This window comes from Notothenia coriiceps, unplaced genomic scaffold (assembly GCF_000735185.1).
Source record: "Notothenia coriiceps isolate Sejong01 unplaced genomic scaffold, NC01 NC01_scaffold00010968, whole genome shotgun sequence".
NCBI lineage: Eukaryota > Metazoa > Chordata > Actinopteri > Perciformes > Nototheniidae > Notothenia > Notothenia coriiceps.
Genome location: NW_011343669.1, coordinates 325036 through 349883, shown reverse-complemented (window position 1 = coordinate 349883; position 24848 = coordinate 325036). Strand labels below are relative to the sequence as shown.

Below are 24848 nucleotides of genomic sequence, written 5' to 3'. Positions count from 1 at the left end.
GGCGTTATAATGTCCGTCTTTTCATTGAATTGTCGTCTTGAAAAGGGTACTCACAACAATTCCGCAACAACTTCATCTTCACCTGTTGCACTTGCAATTCCAACGTTAAAAACAATAAAACGGCATGAATTGCTTCATCACATTCATCTAGATCCTCTGTCTCGAGCCAGTTAACTAGCGGGCCTTCTAGAGCACCCTGGAACCGAAGGAAACTCTGAAAGAATACGCCCATTGGCTACAAATCAATATATGATTGGTTGATCAAACTGTCAGTCCAAATGTACGCTCTCATTCAGTGCAACGACCAGGGCATTCTATCAAGGATATAGAATACCTTGGTTGAAGGATATTCAACCCAGAGACCCAGAACAAGATCTGATTGGTTGCTTTCTTTGCTAACTCAAAACCACTGAAATGCGTAGTGCATGGTCCGAGAAGGACAAACAAATCAACGTAACACTAATATTACAGATCAACAACACAGATACGATTCTCATTTATTCATTTTATATACATTTTATTTATATAATTAAATCGATTTTTTGTTTGTTTTATCTGAGTTTTCCAGGGTATTCTCTGAATGCCTTGAAGGCCCTGACGGTTCGTCACTGCAGAAAACTGAACAAGAATCGACAACTCGACCCTCTGCTCGCTCCTTTCCTGTAAAATACCAACCCAGTCTCACAAAAAAACGTGTAATAACTACGTTGGTCCACAACTTGGGACGTAGTATTTCTACAAAANAAATCAATATATGATTGGTTGATCAAACTGTCAGTCCAAACGTACACTCTCATTCAGTGAAACGACCAGGGCATTCGATCAAGGATGAAGAATACCTTGGTTGAAGGATATTCTACCCAGAAACCCAGAACAAGATCTGATTGGTTGCTTTCTTTTCTAACACAAAACCACTGAAATGCGTAGTGCATGGTCCGAGAAGGACAAACAAATCAACGTAACACTGTAATATTACAGATCAACAACACAGATACAATTCTCATTTATTCATTTTATATACATTGTATTACATTTTATTAGTATAATTAAATCGATTTTTTGTTTGTTTTATCTGAGTGTTCCAGGGTATTCTCTGAATACCTTGAAGGCCCTGACGGTTCGCCACTGCTGGTTTTATACTATACGATCACTTTAAATAAAAGTGCCATTGGTCATTTGTCGTTGCTGCTATATTGTATTACCATGTCATAAATACTTGTGTATGCTGTTCTTGCTCTTTTGCACTTTTTGCATATCATGTATTTTGTTTTTGCTATGTTTGTAAAATGTAATTTTCTTAAATATATTATGTGAGGGACTGCGGATGGAAATTAGCTCAAAGCTAAATCTGGCACTGTTACGCTTGACACATTTGAATGTTTTCAGTGTTCATTACTATGCATTGTCCCTGCCAAGTAAACGATTAAAATAAATAAATACAAATGTATTATTGTGGCTTTCATGCAGAATTTTAAATCAATAGCAGCCTGATTTTCTATTCGAGAGGCATTGATGATCTTTTCATATGCACTTCAATTGATCAGATATTGTATGTTGGAGAATGAAGTGGCATCTGGCTCCTCGAGTACAAGTGCTCTTGAGATGTTTCCTGCTTTCATCCTATACAAATGATGGTCTGACATTGATTTAAATGTGCGCTCTGATTTCCTTTGTTGCCATTTTCTGATATTTTTCATTAGTTTGAACTGACGCCTGTTTTATCTCCTAATCCTCAGTGTAAGAATCTCAAACTCGAAGGAAAGGAGATGTGGTTGGCTGCCAGTGCTGACAGACGCGTCAGTGTGTGGGCTGCTGATTGGCTGAACGACAAATGTGATCTACTTGACTGGCTGACATTTCCTGCTCCCGCCTATATCGGGGTACAGTTTGTATTTGAAGTAGTAGTACATGGTAATGACAAAAAATGTACCTCCAAATGTTGAAAGATACTCTATCTTCCATCTCAAATAAATTCATATTAGCCTTCATTATGACTTATTAACCCCTAACCCTTTTATTCATTCAATACTCAGGACTGTCTTTGCTGAATCTAATGTTATTTGTCATTTCACAGGATTCAATTAAATGAGCTTCTTGATTTGGGGTCTTAGCTCAGGAAAGTGACAGGCTCAGCGCTTCGAACCTAACACATGTGCATTTAACAGCCTACTTTATTCTAAATTCTTGGTGTCTATTGAGATTTCAGCGTTCTTTTCAGCGTTCTTTCAGCATTTTGTTGCAGTGTATTTAGGATATTTCTACCGAATGAAGCTCAATCTAAGTTTGACCTTTGCACATCTAATACATGTAAATATTTGATGCTATATAGGATGACAGCCCACCTCCCAGCCTGGCTGCCTTCTGCCCCGCAGACCCCGGCCTGCTGGTCTACACCGGCTATGGAGTGGAGAAAGAGCTGTCGTTCTACAGCCTGGCAAAGAAACAGGTACAACAGCTCCCCCTGCTTCCCTCCTCTACCACTGTGTGTGATGTTTCCTGTCACTGTAGAGGGAAGAAATGAGTGTTACCTCTTATAAAATGATATTTCTTTTACTACAGATAATCAAAACGATTGCCCTTCCCGACTGGGCCACATGCTTAAGCCTCTCCTGTCACAGCCAACTCATAGCTGTGGGATCAAAAGGTGAAGTTTTGTAATGATGTGTCACCATATGGTTCCAGTAATGTGTTATATTAAAGAAGGGTACGTTTTGATGTCTCACTATATATCTAATCTCTTATCAGGGCGGGTGGTGAAGCTGATCAAGTCGTCCAGCGGCAGGTTCCAGGACTTCCTGCAGCACAGCGACTCGCTGCAGACGTGTCGCTTCTCGCCTTCAGGGAAGCTTCTCTTCACTGTAGCTTATAATGAGATCCTGCTGTGGGAGGTGCAGGACCTCTGAGGGCCTTTTTCACCCTCTAACACTTTCCTCTTTCCCAGGTGCCTAGTTGAAATGGGTTTTTTCTGTAGTTTTATTGTTCCATATTTATTTATTTCTTATTTTAGTCGAGCTATAATTTGTGGAGAGGTTTTTTGTTCATATGCCACATAGATTTTTTTTTTACGTGCATGGTTTTATATTACAATTTTTAAGTGATTGATTTGTATTTCCAGTTTCTTGTCATTTTTGACAATTTTTGTAAGGTTTTCTTACTGTACATTTAAGATTTGTATAATGGTACGTTGCTGTTATTTCTATATATTTTTTCAGTTGTAGATAGAATTATGGTTTGTGGGCTGCTGAAGGATGGCATGAGGTTTAAATAAAAAGCAGCATGCAAAATAAAAAACTATAATACAAGATGACTTTCACAATGATTGGATGGTGCAGACACACATACAAGGGGGGAGGCTGCTATAGTCATTGTTTCTGGCACTATAATAAACATCATTTGTGAGGGCTTAAATTATCCTGTCTATTTCTTCTCTTGTCTGTGCTGTGATATTGTTATTTAATACACATAACTCTGTCTCCTTGTGATCTCCCTGAGGAATAGACACTATAATAAACCCCGATTTTAACAATCTGTTGCTTTTCCTAAAGCAACACTAGAGGTTTGAATGAGGAAAGGCCCCAGTCATTCAAACAGTAATTACTCAAATGATGTTCCCTTACATGACTGTGTCTTAAAGATTCAGGCAGAGCACCATAATTTTTTGGTAATAATTACATTAAAACATCTAAAATAGAAATCAAACAAAATATTGGCTACTTCATTTATTTTATATTTAAACAGCAAATTATTTACCAATAATGTTGTGGTTAGTTATGTAACATTTTGGGTGTANTCTCTTGTCTGTGCTGTGATATTGTTATTTAATACACATAACTCTGTCTCCTTGTGATCTCCCTGAGGAATAGACACCTAAAGCAACACTAGAGGTTTGAATGAGGAAAGGCCCCAGTCATTCAAACAGTAATTACTCAAATGATGTTCCCTTACATGACTGTGTCTTAAAGATTCAGGCAGAGCACCATTATTTTTTGGTAATAATTACATTAAATAAGACGTCCATCTTTCTTATCGCTGCTCTTTTTTTTTTCTAAAATAGAAATCAAACAAAAATATTGGCTACTTCATTTATTTTATATTTAAACAGCAAATTATTTACCAATAATGTTGTGGTTAGTTATGTAACATTTTGGGTGTAATATACAGAGGTGGGACAAGTACTCAGATCTGGTACTTGAGTAAAAGTAGAAGTACCAGAGTGTTCGTACTCATTCTGCAGATTTGTCCATTTCAGAAATAAATATATATCATAAGTTTTGATTATAATGATTGATCATTAAAGTGTTATCAAAGCTGGTAAAGGTGCAACTAGTTTTAATAACTTTGTATACTGCAGGGTAGCCTGTGAATCTACTCCAGGTGTAACTAAAGTATGTTTTAATTGTTGATTATATTTCACATCATTAATCAAAATCTGTAAAGTAACTAAAGGTATAAAATAAATGTAGTGCAGTAAAAGTACAACGTTTACCTAATCGTAGTGGAGTAGTCCTAGTATGGAAGTACAAAGTAGCATAAAATGAAAATGCTCAAGTAAAGTATCTCAAACTTGTACTTAAGTACAGTACTTGTGTAAATGTACGTTTATAGATAGATAAATAGATACTTTATTTGTTTTATAGACTACAATCAAACCTCATTAAATACAATGTGGTGTAAACAGTGTCTGCAGGGTGTCCCTTTGCCCAGCAGGGGGCATGTTTCCCCGCCTCCTCTTTGTGAACCGGAATGATATGCTTTCACCTTGGTGCATATCGCTGTGGAGAGCAGCCACACGTTTGATTTAATCTAGAATTTGACATTCAAATGCAAGATAAATGTTACTGTAGCACCGCAGCGTGTCGGACTGTTCGTCAAACAGATAGGAAACATGAAGCAGGACGTCAGGATTCTGTTATTGGGGGAACGTGAGTCATTTCACTGACAGTAAACCACAAGCTAAAAGACTAGCAAACATTAGCAGTTTAAGCTAACTTGGCAACTTGTCGCTGAATTTACCTCGGCTACTCCTGGTGGCATGGTGTCGAAAACTGTCCTAATATGTATATCTGCACCCACTGTATTCTATGTTATTAAATTATATGTTTTTTATGAATTGGCCGCTTTCCAAGTGCTGATTTCCGCAATGCTAACTAACCGTTAGCTCAGTAACTTCTGAACGGTTATTAGTTAGCTGCCATAGAGAAGTTAGTAAACATGTTTTATTATTATTTGCTAAATTATCAGCTGCCGTCCACTGAAATATACATTACCCAATAAACAGATGCAATGTTTATTTAATTTTCTGATATTTGAGTTATCCGTTAGTTTGAGATTATTGACATGTAAACTAACATTAACATAACGGCTGCTACTAAACTAACAGTCAGAGTAGGAAGAAACACTCAGAACTTGTACTTTAGTAAAAGTAGAAGTAATCAGATCTTGTACTAATAATGAGCTAGTCAGTCCATATCAGGGTTTTTATGTAAATGATAACATAAGGACTAGCCAGCTAACTTTCTACAACATTTATTTCTACAGTAGGTGCTGCCTCTTTTTTCACACAAGCCAATTTGGATCATTTATTCTTCCTCTGAGCCCCTCTCATCCTCTTCATGTTATTTCCAACAGCCAAGGTGGGGAAGACATCACTCATCATGTCTTTGGTTGGAGAGGAGTTCCCAGAAGAGGTAAGTGTCAGATTAACTATGTATCCCTGCTGTACCTAAAGGAGTACTGTATGTCCATGAAAACTTGGGACATTTACACCAGCTGACTCTAATATCTATAATACGGTTTGCTTATTATAGCCACAGTTACTCTATTGTAGCCACTTCAGAGAAAACTGGTTTATTTTTGTGCAGTGAAGACAACTATTTGTTGCTTGTTGATATTCACGCAGGGCAAGCTATTTCAAGTTTAAATTCCTTTGCTGTTTACTCGAAAATATCATCAGCTTTTCTACTATGTTTGCAAAAATGACTTGCAGGATAAGATATATATTACAAACTGTTATTGTTTTAATCCCCTTTTTGACTAGAATCACTGTGTTGATATCAAAGTAGGTTTTTATCTTTGTGCTACTTGTTACTTTCCTTTGTACTGGGGTAGTATTGTCTATGGAAAGTTTTGGTTTATTCAAGTTTTATTGCACTTGCTGGCAAATATTTAACACTTTATATACATCTCTCTGACAGGTTCCTCTCAGAGCCGAGGAAATCACCATCCCTGCTGACGTGACTCCAGAGAAAGTGCCAACACACATAGTGGACTACTCGGGTAACATGACCTGAACGCTAACAACAACATTGCTCAGTCCTCTGTGTCTGTTTGTGTGTGTGCGGTTTGTCAAACTGGATTGCTTTGACTATGACTTAAAACAAATGTTGTTTGCCCTCAACAGAAACAGAGCAGAGTGATGAAGTCCTTAAAAATGAGATCATCAAGGTAAGTACACCAAACAGCACTAATGTCATCTGTTTGAACAATTTCAATTAATGGACTGAATTGGGTAATGATGATTATTGATATTCCCTCATTTAGAATAACAACTTGGAGCCAGATAAATGAATATAATTGTAGATATAATTTGTTAAGACATGTCTACAAGGCCTTGTATTTACATAACTCATGCCAGGAACATAAACATCCACATCTTTTTCTTAGTTGTTTTCTAGCTCAATGTATTCTTCTTGATAAACCTGTTCTTTCTTCAACAACACAGGCTAATGTGGTGTGTGTTGTGTACGATGTCACCAACGAGGACACGATAGACAAGGTAGTAACCTGATACTTGTTTATATTGTAACTTACTGTATAAGCATTCCACGTACTATGAATAGCATTGACTTAATGCATTTTTGCCTGTCTCTGCTTTTGTTCTTCAGATTAAAACTAAATGGATCCCTTTAGTTAACGGAGATGCAGAGAAAGGAAACAAGTATGTATCAGCTGTTTATGGGTGTATGTTACCTGGTCTCTTATATGTGATGGAACTTTGCACTCCTCCCTACTGTTAGCACGTAATGTTGGCAAACTTGGTAATCTTGGATTTGTGCGTGTTTAAGTAGCGCAAACAATTTGCATGTGATGAAGACATAAAGCTTGCAGCCTGATAAACACCTTTTGATTTCAACAGTGAAATGAACACTTTTTTTTTTTAAACAATGAACCTGTATAGTGAGACAAAAACACCAAGAACAATCTATAAAAACACCAGAGTACATATAAACACCAGAGTACATATAAACACCAGAGTACATATAAACACCAGAGTATATATAAACCTGAAAATGAGATTAGATTTTGGCCACTTTGTGATGTCACAACAGTTTTCTGGGTTGTGCAACAATCAGCCAATAACGAATCAGGTAACCTTTAAGTTTTGTTGACCCTAATTTTTATTATGAATATGGGTCTTTGGCGACTCTTCGGTTGGTGGTAGAGTTAGGGGGGGAGTTTGTAGGTGAGGTAAATGGAGGATGGAGTGGTGGGTGAAGTAAGGGGAGAGAGGGTGATGTAGGGGGAAGGAGGTGAGGTAAATGGAGAAGGAAGTTGGCTGTTATTCTTTTGTAATCCTAATTCCAAGAATATGGATTGCGGGAAAACCTGGGCTCCAGGACAAAACCCAATGTGAGAAAAGGGGAGGGTTGAGGGAGGAGGGAGTTAGGGAGGAGGAAGAGGGAGTTACGGTTCTCAAGCTTCCTCCCACTCTATGTCGCTGTCACACTTCTGGTGCGTCCAGCTCCACACACCCTCCCCGTAGTTCTCCGTCGCCTCCATATTTTCCGTCTCCTCTGTGGCGTTTATACTTGCCTCAGCTTCCTCCATCTTTGCTTCCCTTGCCCTGTCCTTCTGTGGCGTCTGGCTTTGCATTTTCTGCAAAGGGATGACCTTTCCTTCAGTCGCCCTCTTGCAGAACACGTCCTGCAGGACTTGATGTTCATCCTCCACCATTCTCTCTTTTGCCTCCCAGCTCAGTTGTTCCTGAGCCAGGCTTTCCTTCTCCTTTTCCTTTTGCTCTCTCCTCTGGTCTTTAAACTCTTGGACTTCCGTCTCCAAGGTTTTGTTCCTCCTGGTCAGGTCATTCTTCTTCATCATCTCCTGCTTTAGCTCAGTCTCCCAGCTCTGGGGCCTCATGTATAACGCCGTGTGTAGGATTCACGTGGGAACGTTGCTTACGTAGTAGAAATCCGAAAAATAGGTCCATACATTTTCCGATTCACCGAACATTGCGTACCGGCGAGGAAAGTGCGTTCGGCACTTCCTACCCCGGTTTCCCTTTTATAAATCACAATCAACTCGAAATGCGGTGCAGCTTTTGCGGGTTTCACGTAACGCCCATATTTGACTATAAATAGTCAAAGAAACGCTCATTCATTCATTTTGACTGACTGCATGGAGAAGATCGCAGGAAATGACGACAGAACAGCTAAAAAAGACATCTCACACCGTGTCAGATTTTGGTTATTTTGGGGAGGTGGAGATAAATCATATTGTTTGGTGGATGCAGTTTGAACCAGAGTAGCAGCATGGAGGTTGGATCGTCACCAAAATAAATAAGTGGTCCGAAAAAGTTTCATGACAAAAAGTACACATAGCCCTCCTCAGGCAGTGTGTTTGTACCGGGGACAGGAGACCCCCCCCTTGATGAGAAACTAAGACATGGTCGGGGAGTCCCTCCGGAGTGGAGTCATGACGACTGGATCTGAATTATTTGTTTGTATTTGGTGGTTTTTGTTCCAGCTGTCGATCAGCAACTATATATCCATAATCCACCAGTTAAAGGAAATACAACTAATGTGTCGTGTTATATTAGCTGTTCAGTTTACCACATATGGTGTTCTTAGTTTCCATACCTCCTGTGTTTTACGAGCGACTTATCAAGTCTTGGCAAACGGCATAAAACAAGATTAAACGTGAAAGTATATAAAACCATGCTCGTATCTACAACCCATAGAAATGTCATTTTTCTCCATCTCTTTCAGTTTCATCTCCATCTTTGAGAACTTTTCCTCCAGCTCTCTCTTCTCCCTGCTCTATTTAAGAGCCAGGTCTTCTTTCTCAAACTTCTTTTTCCAAGCAGCCTCTTCCAGACCTTTCAGCATGTCATTTTCTTTGCGCATCCTGTGGGCAAAAGTCATCTTCTCGCAATCATATGCATTGGGGAAATCAGCCAGGCCGTATATCTTACCATTTCTGCAGTGGATCTTGTTCAGGGATTCTTCCACTGCATTTTCGTGGTCATCTGCTCTGGTATTACACCTGTTGTTTGAATAGCTTCTCCTATCCATGGCACAGTCTGTAGACTTGTGTCGGGGTGGAGATGTGTGTTCTCTGTAGGAGACTGTAAGGTTGCTCTGATCCAACTGAATGCGTCTGGAAAGAAGAGTGACTGCAGCTCTGAGAGTCTGCTATTCAATACAATACAAAACCAAAGCCGGTGTTATGTCACGTGATGATGTCACTGTTTGGCTTTAGTTTGTTAGTTTAAAAAATAACAACAAAATAACATTTGTGATGCTTATAGACAAAACTTAATAACATCCTTTATGGCTGACAGAATGTTAGCATTTCGTTCTTTGTGAGGTCTTTGTGATTCAAATACTTTACAATGAAAAATGTTTCATTTTCATTCATTTTCTTTTTGTTGTTTTGAATCAATGGTAACAAGCCTTTATTTTATTTTTTTGTCAATTTATTGAACATGTCAGAAAACATACAATAATAATAATAATAATATATATATATTCTTTTTTTTCTTTTTTCTCACTCATAATAATAATTATAACAAAGCACAACAAATACATTCTCAAATAGTCTCTGTCATGTTCAACAGGGGCAAGAAGAAGCTTAAAAAAAACGTTTCTGGTCCTACCCCCTCTAGCATACATTTTCCTTATAAATAAAATATTAGGTCATCGTCATCGGCGAGATGTTTGTCTTGTTTATTTCTTTGTTTTTTGTTTTTTACAAAACAATCAGAAAGAATTACTTTTACAAGACTTGTACAATATTTCAGTGCATCATTACAGTTATTCCACAGACTAACACCTTTTGATGTGATGCAATGAAGTTTGGCCAAGCCTCTTTGCTAGCACACATCTTTCCTGTTAGTGGTTTTATTTTTGTAATCCTTTTTTTCATAAATAGTGTGTTTGTGTGTGTTTCTACTTAAATACACTTAAAAAGATTGCCTCTGGAGGGAACTTTGGGATCTTAGCCTTTGCAGACCATTTACATGCACACAACACACCTACACTATATAGCACACTACAGGGAAGGGAAAACTCCAAAAAGGACATTAAGTCCCCTTTTATAATATATAGCTAATATAATATTTATAACGCAACATACTTCCACTATTTCACTCCGCTGAAAAACAAAAGGTCAGGTTATATGTCGCTGCACCACCTGCCTTAGCCCATCGGCAGTGTGCTTTAAGACTTAATTAGTTTGTAATTTGCACACATTTAGTCAGTCACCGTGTGGGAAAACTGAATGCTACTTTCTCATGCACAAGGTTATTGAATTTCCTGCTGTAAAAGAGCAATAATCATTAATCAATGATGTGTTTCTGTAAGAGAGCATTGCTGACAGATTTATTGATTTGTATTATTATGATGTCATGCATGAGATATATTTCTGGAGCACTTTAATTTAGAATTTGTTTTATTGAGCGAAAGTCCTGTAACTTGGTGCAGTTTTGGAGAAATATAAATTATTAAAGTTGGTTAATAGTGTTTCCAAATTAAAGTAAACGTACATACAAGTTTTTGTGCACTTTCAATTATAGTTCTTAGACAGACTGCGATCGCTGCATCTCATATTGAGCGTTACCCTGTCTCCATATGTTCTAGAGTTCCCATCATCCTCGTGGGGAACAAGTCTGATCTGCGCTGCGGGAGCTCGATGGAAACCATTCTCCCCATCATGAACCAGTTCTCTGAGATTGAGACGTGTGTCGAGGTGAGACTGAACGGTTGCTAATCACTGCAGCATGTACACACCTGCTGACTTTAACATCGAGATACACACGTGGCTGCTTGGTTTCAAACAAATATGAACACATGCACACTTAATATGACCTCTAGATTGCAAATGTAATTGTACGTTAAATGTTCTTTCTCCTGTTTTCTTCTCTTCAAGTGTTCTGCGAAGAACTTAAAAAACATTTCTGAGCTGTTCTACTATGCACAGAAGGCGGTTCTGCACCCCACTGCCCCTCTTTATGACCCTGAGGACAAACAGGTCAGACATTTTGGATTTGTTAATATAACTATGAGTCAGCATGTGTCTCTTCTTTCCATTTACATTCTGTATGCGCATGCAAATGATTGGTTGAATAATGCAACATCAAAACATCCAATATGTTCCTGCAGCTGAAGCCCCTGTGTGTCCGAGCCCTCAGCAGAATATTCTACATCTCCGACCAGGACAATGACCGTATCCTCAGCGACGCAGAACTCAACTGCTTTCAGGTCAGCCAGTTAAATCACTTAATTAACATAAGGTCTTCTCAGTTATTATTTGACGCAAAATATAATTAAATCTATCCATCTTTATTTCTAGAAATCCTGTTTTGGGAATCCTCTGGCACCTCAAGCCTTAGAAGACGTGAAGACTGTTGTTTGGAAGAACACCAGCGATGGGGTGCAGGACAACGGCCTGACCCTTAATGGTAAAATTCCCTTAAGAATAACAACATGTGTCTTTAACCCTTAGATGCATAAGTGGGTCTTTCTTGACCCGGTGAGGTGGTTTTCTTGAAGTATCTTTGTAATTACCTTTTTTTTATCATTTCATATTCCAGCTATTCCTCAAAAAACATGTTTTGGATATCATGCCATTCAAATTTTTTATTTACATTTTAAAAAATTGTAGTTTTTGTATTACTACCCCAAGCTTCCATAAGTGGGTCAAACATGACCCGCATGCATTTTCTATGGAATCCTATGGGGAAAAGTTTTTTTTTTTTTTTAAATGTAAAACAAATGTCTAAAATTATAAATAGTGAAATATAAAATATTTCTAGGGTGAACCAAAATATAATACTAAATATTATACAAGTAATTTTTCTTAATGTAGTGTAGGACCATACCTATATACAGTAAGGCATATTTATACTTTTTATTTTTCAAAATACCAAACAGATCATGCATTTTAGCCATTCCTCATTTCGCTCAATTTAACACTGTCTTTGCATCATGGGCTGATTCTGTGAGAACAGCACCATCTACAGGCCTGGCATATGTACTACAGCGTCTCCAGCGCTTTCCAACGGCAATGTCCGTGGCTGTCTCCTCCTGATTGGTGGAGATGGCCCAATAGCCGTCGCGCCACTTCTGTGACGCAATAGAAGTGTTCAAATCTGGATCAGTCTGTATCAGATCCGTTGCAGCCCCTTTTTAAGAGATTTGGGTATGGAGGAAAATAGAGAGGGTTGTGTTTTCTGATACTTGGTGAGTTCCCTGGAACACCGGGGACACATATTCATGTATAAAAGACGTACAAAAGTGCATTTTGCATGATAGGTCACCTTTAACCAAAATGACAAAAATGGCATAAAAACACATATTATTCTAATACGGGTCCTTTTTGACCCACTTATGGAAGAGTGTAGGGTCCAGTCACTCGTGCATCTAAGGGTTAAACAGAGTTGTTGCAAGGTCACACTCAGCTAATTCCCATGTATTCTATGTCCTCTCTTTCAGGTTTCTTGTTCCTTAATACATTATTTATCCAGAGGGGCCGACATGAAACCACGTGGACCATCCTCAGGAAGTTTGGTTATGACGACAACCTGGAGCTCACTGATGATTTCCTTTATCCTGAGTATGTTTACTGACACTACGTTACTGTATCTTTCAATTCAGATAATACATTTTTATTTTGGTGATAACTATAACATTACAACAGGTGGTTCTGCATTAGTATTTTAGAATAGATATACCTGTCCCTGCGTTCTCATCAGATTTTACGTATTTCTCCTGCTTTTAACTTATTTATGTTTATGCATTTTTGTCCCTTATGCTGAGGTATTCAAGTATTTTGTTCTTCATTATGTTTTTAAGAATCCAAGTTCCTGTTGGCTGCACCACAGAGCTCAATCCTTTAGGTTACCAGTTCCTCCAGCGGCTGTTCAACAAGTATGATGAAGTGAGTAAGAATCCGAGCTGCCTGTCACAATATCCCACTGCACAGTGAAATGTGGTGGGAAATGTTATAATATATGTAAATATCAGTTTTCTACAAATTCAATAATGGAGGTTTCCTTGTTCTGACAAAAATACATGTTTTCCCTCTCAGGACAAGGACTCAGCCCTGTCCCCAGCAGAGCTTAAGAACCTGTTTTGCGTGTGTCCTTACATGCCGTGGGGGGCCGAGGTCTACCTGGCGGTCCCCACCACAGACGAGGGCTACATCTCCAACCACGGCTACCGTTGTCAGTGGACGTACGTACCTCACACAATTGTTAATGATTTTTATGAGCTTGCATGCATTACTTTTTCACTTTTCTGCACTTTTTTTGTTCAAAGGTCACATGTATGTCAATCCCTTCACATGCAGGCTTTCTGCGTACTTTGACATCCACCGTTGCCTGGAGCATCTAGGATATCTAGGCTACCCTATCCTCACTGAGCAGGACTCCCAGACTGCCGCTGTCACAGGTTTGTGTCTTTTAACTGAAGGGAATCCCGCAAACAGCATATCAATTAGAAAGGTCGAAATGCAAAATGTAATTACCACTTTTCCAGGTAAATACGTTTCTGTTAAGAGGATTGCTCTTCTTAATCCTGTCCGCTGTCCCCTAATAGAATTACATTCTTGTACATCCGACCTTGAGATGTAAAGGAAGAGTTGTTAATTGCATGTGTGTCCACACGTTTATGCATGCACGGTTTGAAATATATTGCACTTTCCATACATATTATACCTTTTTGTTTTGTGTAAGCATTAACTAAAAGAACAATGATTACTGATTTAATTGTTTTGTTCTTATACGGTAGTGGTGTCTCTGTGCAGGCTGTGTGTGAACTAGTCTGAAGCCAGTTTGTAAAGTAAGCTTGGAAAGTGTGATGTAATATGTCTCAGTGCTGCTAATCAAACACATTCTGTCTCAGAGGGGAGCATCTTTTAGATGTCAGGCGAGGCCACAGATGTCAGGTGAAAGCCACAGAGATTAACACAGCTCTTGTAACAAGGGGACTAGTTTCTAGTTGCAGCATGTGCTCTGTTTCTATGTTTAACGGTGCTTAACCAACCTTATTTTTTGAATTTTTGTTGGTAATTGTTACTATAGAATTATGTTTAGCTATGCTAGCAGTAGCTCTCTCAGATGCTTGCTCTAATCATCTGTCAGCTGGATTATCAGTTTTGTTCCTGAGTGAAACATCTCAACAACTGTTGGATGGATTTCTACAGTGTTTTGAGCAGACGTTCATTACCTAAGAAATGCCAAATTCTTAAACTCCTGATTTTTCATCTGGTGCCAAAACAGCTGGGGCTAACAAAGTACAGTTTTGACTGATGAACAATTCTCAAGTCTGGCAGTATAGAGTTTGACGGATGAGAAACACATATCCTAAATGGCTATCCTACACGCCATCATTGCTGTTGATATAACTTTCCTGTGGCAGTAACCCCAGGCCACACTACAGTTTTTGTATCATTAGTGTGTGGGATGAAAACATGTCGTTTCTCTCTTTTCATTATTTAATATTCATGTAAATAATAGATTCATTTGAATAGAAGATAATGTGGGTTACTGATAAGGGAGCTGTTAAGAGGGGAATCATGTTTTGTTAACAACCTTGTTCTTCATTTTGTATAACTTTTATTCCTCTTTCTATTGTTTTTACTTTTCCACAAGCTTTTTCCAAGAGATCTGAGGTGCAGCAGCTGCAGATCTTCTAGGATAAACTGGTTAGCACCGCACAAGTGATATTGTCTGCAGGCTGTAGGCTCTCTGCTCTGTTTGGCAGCCAAGACAAACCACACGGTGATTAAACAGGAGGGAACAGACTCATTGGATGTGTGTAGAAGTGCTAAAAAAAACAGCTCATATGGCAGGTTGTTTTTTCTAAGCGGGAGCAAGAATTGCATCCTCTTCTCTGGCCTGGTCGGCCTCCCACCTCAGGCCTATTAATACGAATGTCTATCTATAAAATATAGTCTATTGTAATTTAGACAACTTCCATCTTTCTAACTTTGCCTTACGGTCAGTGAAAGCTGGACAAATGGCAGGTGGAAGAACTGTGTGTTCTTGCGTTATTACTTATTAGGGATGCTCCGATCGCCAATTTTGGGGACGATCGCCGGAATCAGTATCGGCCGATACCGATCACCGATCCGATCGAGTGGGCGGGGCCTATGGGGATCTTCCATTTAAAGTGATGTTTAAAACTCAGTTAATGGGGCTCATTCACTGGCGCTTCCACAAACAACAACCAACATAATTATTACATTCAAATGAAGCACATTATTCAAGTTTACATTAACTTTGGAGAATAACATGGGAGAAATGAGCGGAAGCTCTTTTCCTCTCTCCCCCTCTCTCTCTCTCCTGACAGCCTGTCAGTATCGTCTCATGCAGCTCACTGATCCAGTAATGAGTGACCCGACAGTGAAGAATAAATATATGTATAACTAGTGTAGCTAGTTCCAGAGGTAGATCAAATAGCTAAGTGTGTTAGGTCTAACTCTTAGTGTGTGTTGCTCCGCTCACCGGTCCGTCACAGCGGGCGGAGCTGCAGGATTTCTGCTTCACACACGTTGCATACCGCTATTTTATTGTCATTTTCGGATACCTTAAAATACTGCCAGACTGGTGAAGCCATTTTGGCGAGCTTGTTTTGCCGCGCACAGAGAAAAGTGACATGTATTTTCGTCATGCGATCGGCTCTCGCGATCGGCATGTTTAGAGAGCACCGATCGATCGGCAGAGAGTGAGTATCGGCCGATATGGAGCATCCCTAGTACTTATATCTAGTGTTTGTGCTTGTTTACATGTGCAGTTACACAGGACAAAGAGGTGGACCTGGAGCAGCACCAGACACAGCGTTCAGTTTTTCTCTGCAAGGTGATTGGACCGCAGGGGACAGGCAAGACGGCCTTCCTGCAGGCCTTTGTGGGTTGCAGCGTTGAGGTATGAAACCATCTACTAGTCTGGAGAGAATAAAATATTAAATCTGCACTCGTCAACATTCTTGAGTCTAAAAAGTGACTGTTTCTTGTTGGTTTTCTCTCTCTCTTTTGCCTTCTACAGAATAAGGGAAATCCCAGCAGTGCCTTCTCCCCCTATGCAATAAACACTATCCAAGTCAGCAACCAGGAGAAGTACCTCATCGTAAGTACCTTCCATCCTAATCCTAATGCTGACTCTTCTCCTCTGACCCTGACTAAGGACTGTGACCTTCACTCTTCTCTTTATGCAGCTCAATGAGGTGGATGTGGAGGTGGAGTTCCTGAAGGCATCGGACGCCTCTTGTGATGTCGCTTGTCTCATGTATGACGCCAGTGACCCACATTCCTTTGACTATTGTGCCAGTATATACAAGGTCAGTCACAAAAGTTCCACTGACATTGCTGGAAATATTGTTTAGAAAGGTTTAAATGTGTGCCCTTTAGATAGGCTGTCCATCAGTGTGTGCTGGTCTTTCCACACGGTTTGTTTTGCTAATAAAGCATTATTACAGCTCACTTTGCTTCCCTTTAGCAGTTTCTAACACTGACTTTAATTCAAATAGCTGATTCTGGTGAGTATGAAATAGTACGTGTAAGATATACTGTATTCTAACTTAAACAAATGATGGAATGAAAATTAAAATGATTTTATTTGCCTGCTATTTATTCTAATTTCATGGTGCTTTGTTTACATAAACCTTTTTTTTTTATAATCAAAACAATTTTTTTCACTTTATTACTGATACTTGACACAGGAAGAAATGGATGTCTCTACTATTTAATTCAACTAAATAAACACGTACTACTAACGGTACGTCCACACGGCAGCGTGCGTTGAAGCTTGCCGGTGGGCGTGTCTGGCGCGCGACCAACAACCAATCACATTAATCTCCCGCCCCGGACACACAAGCACACGGTTTGATTGGCTAGTGCTTGTACTGGCATATGATTTGATTGGCTGACGCTTCCGTCGAAGCTTGAAAAGTTGAACCTTTTTCAACTTTCGAAGCGAGCAACGGAGGCAAAGCGACGGAACCACAATGCAGTTCGGCAAAGCCTGACGTCACCCCATTCAAAGTGAATGGGAAGCTTCTCCGTTGAAGCAACTCACGCTGCCGTGTGGACGGGCCGTTACTGTAACCTTTCCAACTTTGAAAGATCTGTGTTATTATAAATCAGATTTTTCTTCAGTTTGTATACATTTATTACGCATTGCAATAAGCTTTACTTGACATTCGTTATTTAAAAATGTATTTTTTCTCTCACAACTGAGCTTTACCTCTTTATCCAATGTGTTGCTCAGCAACACTACATGGAGAGCAACATCCCATGTGTGCTGGTCGCCTCCAAGGTGGACCTTCCTGAGGTCAAGCAGTTCCACGGGATGACTCCGGCCGAGTTCTGTTATAAACACCAGCTGCCTCCCCCGCTGCCCTTCTCCTGCCTGTTCCTCGACTCCACCAGCAAGACCATCTACTCCCGGCTGGCGTGGGCAGCAGTATATCCGTACGTCGTCATCCACACAAACTACTGATCTTGAGATAAATGTGACATCAGAATCAAAATCAGGTTTATTGCCAAATTTGACACGTACAAATAATTTGTTTTGGTGTGTAATGGTGCGTAAACAGAGGAAGAGTAATACAGTTGTAAAATAAGTAGATATAGAAGTTTTATAACAACTTTCATATGAATAAAAATACAAATGTATTGTTCACAAGAAAGTTAGTACAACAAGAATATGACAAATTACCATAAATAATAATATAGAATATGTGCACTGTAGTAGAATTTGAAGTAGAAAAGCTGTGCACTTTGAAAATATTATAGTATTTTACAAAATTGTGCAATATATATATATATATAGTAAGGGAAATGGCTCACAATGTGCCTTAATGTAATGCATTGTGTCTTTGGGAGGAATAAAGAGTGAGGGTCCCAGGCCTTGTTGAGGACATCCTTGAAAACCTGTAACATATACAGATGAGTTAAATGCAAATGTGGTTTCATACATTTAGTGATTAAAGGTTCATGTGGTAGAGAAGCTAGACGTGTCGCTCTCATGCTATCAGCTGTTGCTTTGTACCGCTAATGATTTCTCCCTCCCATCTCCAGACACCTGAATGGTTCAGACATGAGCAACACGTCGTACTGGCTGAGAGTGGCGCTGGGCTCGACTGTGGTTGCAGTTCTGGGCTTTGCCATCTACAGAGCCGTGGCCAGACTGAAATGATCAACAACCGGCTGACTCTCCATCCATCCATCAAGACCAAACCTCAGAGACCAGAGTCACATCATTTTACTTTTCACCTCCAAGCCTCCGAGGAAACTCTTCATATCTCTGCTCTTCTTTACCTTATCCTACCCTCTGAGTCAGGTGATCGCAACAAAATCAATTGGAAGATACTGGTCATATTATTGCCCTCGCTGCTTTTTTCGCCTCACGTTGCCCAACCAGGTTAAGTAGGAGCTAACCTCGGTGCATTGATACACAAAGAACTGTTCACATCAGGTGCTTTATCAGAGAGGAGGAAATGCAGGATAACAGTTATTTCATCTTTTGCTTTCCCCTCAATTATATGTGAAATGTTAATGGTGAGATTGGAGAGGTTTTTATGTACATGCAGTGTTTATTAAGTATAATATACAAAAATGCCAAATTGACTAGACTGACGAACCAAAGGGCAACACATGGACCATTTTAACCTAGCATTCTGATTGGCTGCCACTCAATCTCCGCCAATGAACTCACTGATACTAAATGTTCAAATCTGATTTGCCAAATGACTCCAGCAGCAATGACAAGCCATAGCATGTTATTAGCTCCAAGGCATATTATTTTTGCCTATGAATGAAACATTTTAAAGTGTTTAGCAGTAAGGCCTCCAGTGATGAAGAAGAAATGTGCATGAGGAGAATGGTTTGTTTATGCATCTGAAAAAAGTCCGAAAATATATTCTCATAAGAAAACAAGCAAACCTTTAAAAATTACAAAATGTTAAATGAAAAATCTGGTGGAATTAATCTCTGCTTCCAATCAGCTTCCTTCTGTTCATATTGAAATGGTTGATTTTGATAGACTGAAATAGCGTGATGATCTGTGATTTCATTCTATCCACACACACCTGACACTGTGCATTCACTTTGACCTTGTTGCATAATCCGCCATTGCATTGTTTCCCGACATGAGTCATTCATGTTACGTACGTTCTCTTGCTCAGTTCAGCTGGGGACCTGCTGTTTCTGCAGAATACACTTCTGTGACTTTTAAAATATGGCTGTTTTTCTTACTGAAATTGAACTGATTTGAGATGATGAATAAAAGACCAGACTAGACTGGGTGGGACCTTTTACCCAAAAGACGTTATGGATGTTGGATGGAAGGTGATTGCTGTGCTTTAAGTTAAAATGCCTGACATTTGGTGCTTTCTTTTTACCCCAAATTCAGTTTTTTAATTCCTAGCAGCTAATTGTAATGGCTGATCAATTCTAACTGGATTTTGTTTTGAATCTTTTTCATTTTCCAGCATTTATACACTATTATCAGACTTCGAAAACTTGACGGTACACCTTTTTTTTCTTTTTTCTTTAATGTACTTTTTGTGTGTGCCATGCTAATGAGGAATTACTTGTTTAAAGTGATGCTAACGGATCAATTTTGTTCTAAACACCTATAGGCTATTTGAGTATTATTGTTCCAGATACATCTTAATCGCAAAACCTTTGTTTCTTAAGTTGTTTTTTTGCTGTGCTAGTATGTTGGATTACTGTGTGTTGAAGCAACAACTACTACTTCTCCACATGGGATGTCAAAAGACGAAGACCGCTTCTCTAGGCATCCGGATGTTCCAGTTAGGTCACTTCAACAAGGTGTTTTAACATTTTACACCTGTATAAAGAAGACACAATGACTAACACTACAGACGGTAATTTGTGTCTGTCATCTTGACTTTCATCAGTTTGACTCCAGTCTGTCTGTGCTGGTCCCAACTGCAGTGGAGAGGAGTCGCCTGTTCTCAAAAGATACCACAAGATGGCAGTGTTGCATATCATTCAGGTGAGAGGTAGGGAACTGATAGCTGGGTGTGTCTGCAAAGCCTCCTCCTCACTCTGGGGAAGGAGGATGTTTAGATTTTGAGTGTATTTTTATATTCAAGAACAACCAGGGTGTAAAACACTATAAAAATGCACCTTAATTTCCTCTATCGAGGGCAGTTTTTGCACTTAGATGTTTTTACCTTTTTTTCAGAGATCTACATTCATGACCATCTCTCGGCCTTGTTTACTACGGCTTTATTCCCTTAAGGGACTTTATTCCGGTGCACTTTTGCTTCCCAACCGATTCTCTGTGGTATACAAGCGTTCACTTCTTACCACAAAGTGTCCTAGAAAGTCCATTCCTGCCCCCAGGACTAGGTTGTTATGCAGTTAACACTAAAGTCTAATTTATAACATAATACCTTTCAGTCTTCACCACCGTGTCTTTATTTTGTGTATGTCCATCCTGCCTCAGCAATGCAATATAATCCCTCATCTGAGGCTCCACAAGGGGGTTTGTTGCATCACTTTGATGAACAATAACTAATTTCATGCACGTGGCTAAATGTGTTATGTCTAAGATAACGTATTTTTATCAAAACGTAGGAATCAACGTTTTGTGCCTGTTAAATGTATTACAAATACTCATCTTTGATATGCGCACAAATCCCTCCATCCAATTGGCTAAGTGTAATTACGCACGCGTAAAATGCGCACAATAAGTAGACCCACACATGTTGTAGAAGATGACAAAGGTTTATTGAATTACAGTATAAACAGTCTTTAAAAGTGACTGATCACAGTGGGATGTTGGTAGAGTAGGAGTCGTCCGAACATGATGAAATATACAGAATGGAGATTGAATGACTACTATAGAGCCTTTAAAATAAATTCTAGCTGACGTCCACTGCCTGTGGTCTGCACATTTAAAAGGCTCAACAATGATCACCATTGTCACATTTGTATTTTCAGTATGACCCCGTGCACTAAAAATAAGTATTCATAAGTTCAGCTGTATGTACATGTTCTTCCAATTCAGGCAGACCCCAGTCTAGCCTTTTTGTCTCCAAGGATCAGACAGAAATTAACCTTATTATTAACGCCAAATAAAAACGCTCAACATTAATTCTACAGCGTGTATAGTGCAATGAAGAGAATTACTGGTATAGACAGCATAAGTTTTCATGAGACCTTACAAAAATAATACATATACGAAAACATTTCCTTAAGTATTTACAGCGACTTTATAATAGTGTCCTTTTACTTCTTTTTCGCAGTTTTGGCTGCCTTTTTGGGTGTTTTTGCCTTGGGCTTGGCGACCCTCTTGGCTGGTTTCGCCTTGGGCTTGGGTGCCTTTGCCTTTTTAGCTGGTGCCTTTTTGACTTTCACTGGCGTCGCCTTTTTCACCACCTTTTTCACTTTCTTTGGAGCTGCCTTCTTGGTTTTCTCCGGTGTCTTGACCACCTTCTTGGGCTTGGCTGCCTTCTTGGGTTTGGCTGCCTTCACTGCCTTCTTTGGTTTGGCAGGTGCTGCTACCTTGGTGGACTTCTTGGAGTCCTCTGGTTTGGTCAGCCTGAAGGATCCGGACGCACCGACGCCTCTGGTATGGCGCACAGTCCCGGCTGCCACCATCCTCTTCAGGGCCATCTTGATCTGCACATCGGCGTTTTCGCCCACCTTGTAGGTCTTCCTCACGTACTTCTGGATGGACTGCCGGGACGCGCCACTCCGGCTGGCGTCGCTCACGACGGCCGCTTTAATCATGTCCGAGTACTTAGGATGAGACACAGGTTTCTTAGGCTTGGCTGTCTTTTTGGATTTGGCTGGAGTTGACGACGTTTCTGCCATGGTGACTTTTTCTTTGGAGTTGGTTAACAAACAAAAAGAAAGTCCAGGGGGTGTAATTTCACCCTGCTCAGCTGGAGCGTCAGAAACGTAGAAATAAACGCAGCCAGAAATAAAAGCTTTCCCTTAGAAAGTCCGAGTTGGCAGACAATGCCCCCCTTACAATAAAAAAACGATATAGTTGTTGTCCACACAAAGTGACGTGTCAGTAGCTGGGATCTCTTAAGTGTCTTATTCCACAGGCGCGTCGATGAGCCTATGAAGCCTATCTGCGGACGTGATTGAGAACACCAACTGCCAGCAGCTGATCTAGCGGACTCCATGGAACTGGCGCCGTCCCGTTTGTGTTTCTTCATCCTCCAACTTCTGGCAAATATAAAAGCTACGGCTGAATATTGACACACAAAACATTATGGGCTGATAGCAGAGACATTGGGCTTCACGCCGAACCACTTTTCCGTATTCATCCGCGCCGGCGAACAACTTTTATTCCAGGAAAACCCGCTGGAAGTAACGCGGGCTGTGAACAATTTTGCACAATTCGCGTTAAATTGACCCAAACAGACGGAACCTCGGGCCAAATCATCCAATGCATATCGAAATTGTATCTATGCTCAAACGGATGCACGCACTTCGGTCGGATTCCGTCTTCGTTTTTGCTTTTAATACATCGATACATTTTCCCAACTAACACAGTCCGGCCATTGACTTTGAGTGACGTGGTTGAGATTATTTGCTGTTAAACCTCCTATAAATTAAATGTCACGACACGTAAGTGACAGGGGACACTTGGGATGATAATGTGGCTTTATATAGGTTGAAATACGGTGGATGGGTTTGCTGGGTTTGCTGTTATTTGGACAGAATTGCTTATAACCGTCACTATGGCAGTCGCCACTCGAGCTCCATTGTCAGGAAAGTTGCCAACACCTCCAAAGATCAGGGACTCTCATATTGGATCTTAAAATTGATCAGAATATTTTTAATAGGGGTGTAAGTGGCTGCTGTGTGTCCAGGTGTGAGTCCAGCTGTGAGTGGGACCGCATCCGAAAGCAGAGTCCTTTAATATAGTGCGCAGTGATGGCTTTCTTTTGTTCAGGAACTGGCGCATCACAGCTCACTCAATAACAGCGTTCACATTTGGCTTTCCCCATTTTTATCAGGGTCTATGGTGTTGGTGCTGACCTTCAAAAAACTCAAAATGTACTAACTTTACCCTAATTCTACTGTGTTATTCCTTATTTTAATAGCAGGTCTGATGTCCCTCCCTGCAACGCCATTTTGATTCCTATATGAAAGTCACATCCACTGGACTAGTGTTTTTCTCGACTTTTTTGACATGGTAATCTTAGTATTGGACACTATTTTTTTTCAGATAATAACCATTTTTCTGTACTCATCCACATCAATGGTGCAAAAAAACACCAGGGGAGTGGGGGGTCCTCACAGTGCAGAGTGGAGTGTAGAATCAATGAACTTTAGTTAAAATTACATTATGCCTAATTACCTTTATATCCTACCAGAGTTTTTCAAATATTTGTTGTGGGTGATAAATAGTGCAAATAATAAAAATAAAGTTTAATTTAGAGAGGAAAATATCTCTTCTCCACTCTACTCTATCTCCAGCTGTGTCCTCACACTGAGTTGATGTTTAGTTTTTTGGTGTTTTAAAGGGAGGGTGGGTGAGTTAGGTGGGTTAGTGTAGTGAGCCGGGAGGGATTGAATGAGGTAAAAAAGGGAGGGAGGGAGTGGATTTTTTTCACTGAAGAGGGAGGGAGTGGATGAGAGGGTGAGTACTACAGAGGATACGTGCATTATAGAAAGAGGGAGGGCGGGTGTAAAGAGATGACCGAGTGAAGGAATGAATGAGTAAATACAGCTGGAGTGACTGAGTGAATGCAAATATTTTTATTGCGCAATTGAATGAGTGAATAATGGAGGGAGGAGCATAATGCAGTGCGCTGCTTTTATTCTTATTAACAGACAGCAACAGTAATGTCTCTATATGGTCATTTGAACCACATTGTCACATTGTTTTCTTATCAGGCCATGTGCTGCAGGGACAGCTTCTGGCTTGCTTTGGTAATTTTGGGATGTATTTGGTACTGCTTCGTTGTTTTTGTCACCGATGATCCGGAGTGGTGTGTTTTTGTCCATGGCCGCGTGTGTCTAGTTTAGGAAGCCCCCCCTCCCCACACCGTTATTAGACCACTCCCTTTATCCACCGACAGAGGGAACTCCTCCACACTGACTGCATTTCAGTGATAATCAGTTTAATCAGGTGTCACTGAATGACCAGTGTTTTGTATAAGCCTGCTTGCAGAGCCTCCCTTTTGTCAAAGGATAGTGATAATTTGACATAATTAAGAGTTATCCAGAGGTTGGTCTTAAATTGTCTAATTATACCATAGTGGTTTGAACAAATGTTTTCAGTGTAATTCTGCATTTTTCACATTATAAACACTTAGTAGATATGAGATTTGCTTTCATTTGAAAAACCGCAAATAAGAAAAACAGCATCTTTTATACAAAAGTCCCTTGTCAAAAGCATTTAACATAATATTAATTATAATTATTCATTATCAGGCTTGGGATTGTAAGCAGTATTTTTTGTTAAAGAATGTTGATAAGGCCCACCCATTTGGTGTCATGCATGCTACATCATTTTGTTGCTTGTTGTAGACTTTCCCAGCTTCCATACTGTTTAAAACACAGATGTTTCCAATAGATAACTTTTAGAATTGTGGAAAACCAAACAGATATTGTCCCTAAAAGTTTTAATT

The 24848-nt window shown here is 39.8% G+C and overlaps 3 protein-coding genes across 3 annotated transcripts in view; 2 read left to right on the top strand and 1 right to left on the bottom strand.

Annotated features, from left to right (window-relative positions):
• wdr90 (WD repeat domain 90) overlaps positions 1-3302 on the top strand; it is a 34513-nt gene extending 31211 nt beyond the window's left edge. The window contains exons 33-36 of the mRNA XM_010772197.1: positions 1737-1880; positions 2330-2446; positions 2560-2644; positions 2746-3302. Coding sequence (XP_010770499.1) covers positions 1737-1880; positions 2330-2446; positions 2560-2644; positions 2746-2903 — 504 coding nt within the window. The 3' untranslated portion in view covers positions 2904-3302. The remainder of the gene's footprint in view (positions 1-1736; positions 1881-2329; positions 2447-2559; positions 2645-2745) is intronic.
• Positions 3303-4734: 1432 nt separating this feature from the next.
• On the top strand, positions 4735-19518 carry rhot2 (ras homolog family member T2). Its single transcript, XM_010772167.1, has 19 exons — positions 4735-4922; positions 5629-5687; positions 6195-6276; positions 6401-6444; positions 6722-6775; positions 6885-6937; positions 10857-10965; positions 11146-11247; positions 11379-11477; positions 11569-11677; positions 12711-12831; positions 13071-13155; positions 13306-13451; positions 13567-13667; positions 16014-16144; positions 16265-16345; positions 16434-16556; positions 17486-17688; positions 18298-19518. Exons 1-19 carry the CDS (start codon positions 4886-4888, stop codon positions 18413-18415), a joined length of 1857 nt encoding a protein of 618 aa, XP_010770469.1. The 5' UTR covers positions 4735-4885; the 3' UTR covers positions 18416-19518.
• Positions 19519-20960: 1442 nt separating this feature from the next.
• h1-0 (H1.0 linker histone) lies at positions 20961-22310 on the bottom strand. Its single transcript, XM_010772166.1, has one exon. The coding sequence runs from the start codon at positions 22066-22068 to the stop codon at positions 21481-21483; it is 588 nt and encodes a 195-aa protein (XP_010770468.1). The 5' UTR covers positions 22069-22310; the 3' UTR covers positions 20961-21480.
• Positions 22311-24848: the final 2538 nt, after the last annotated feature.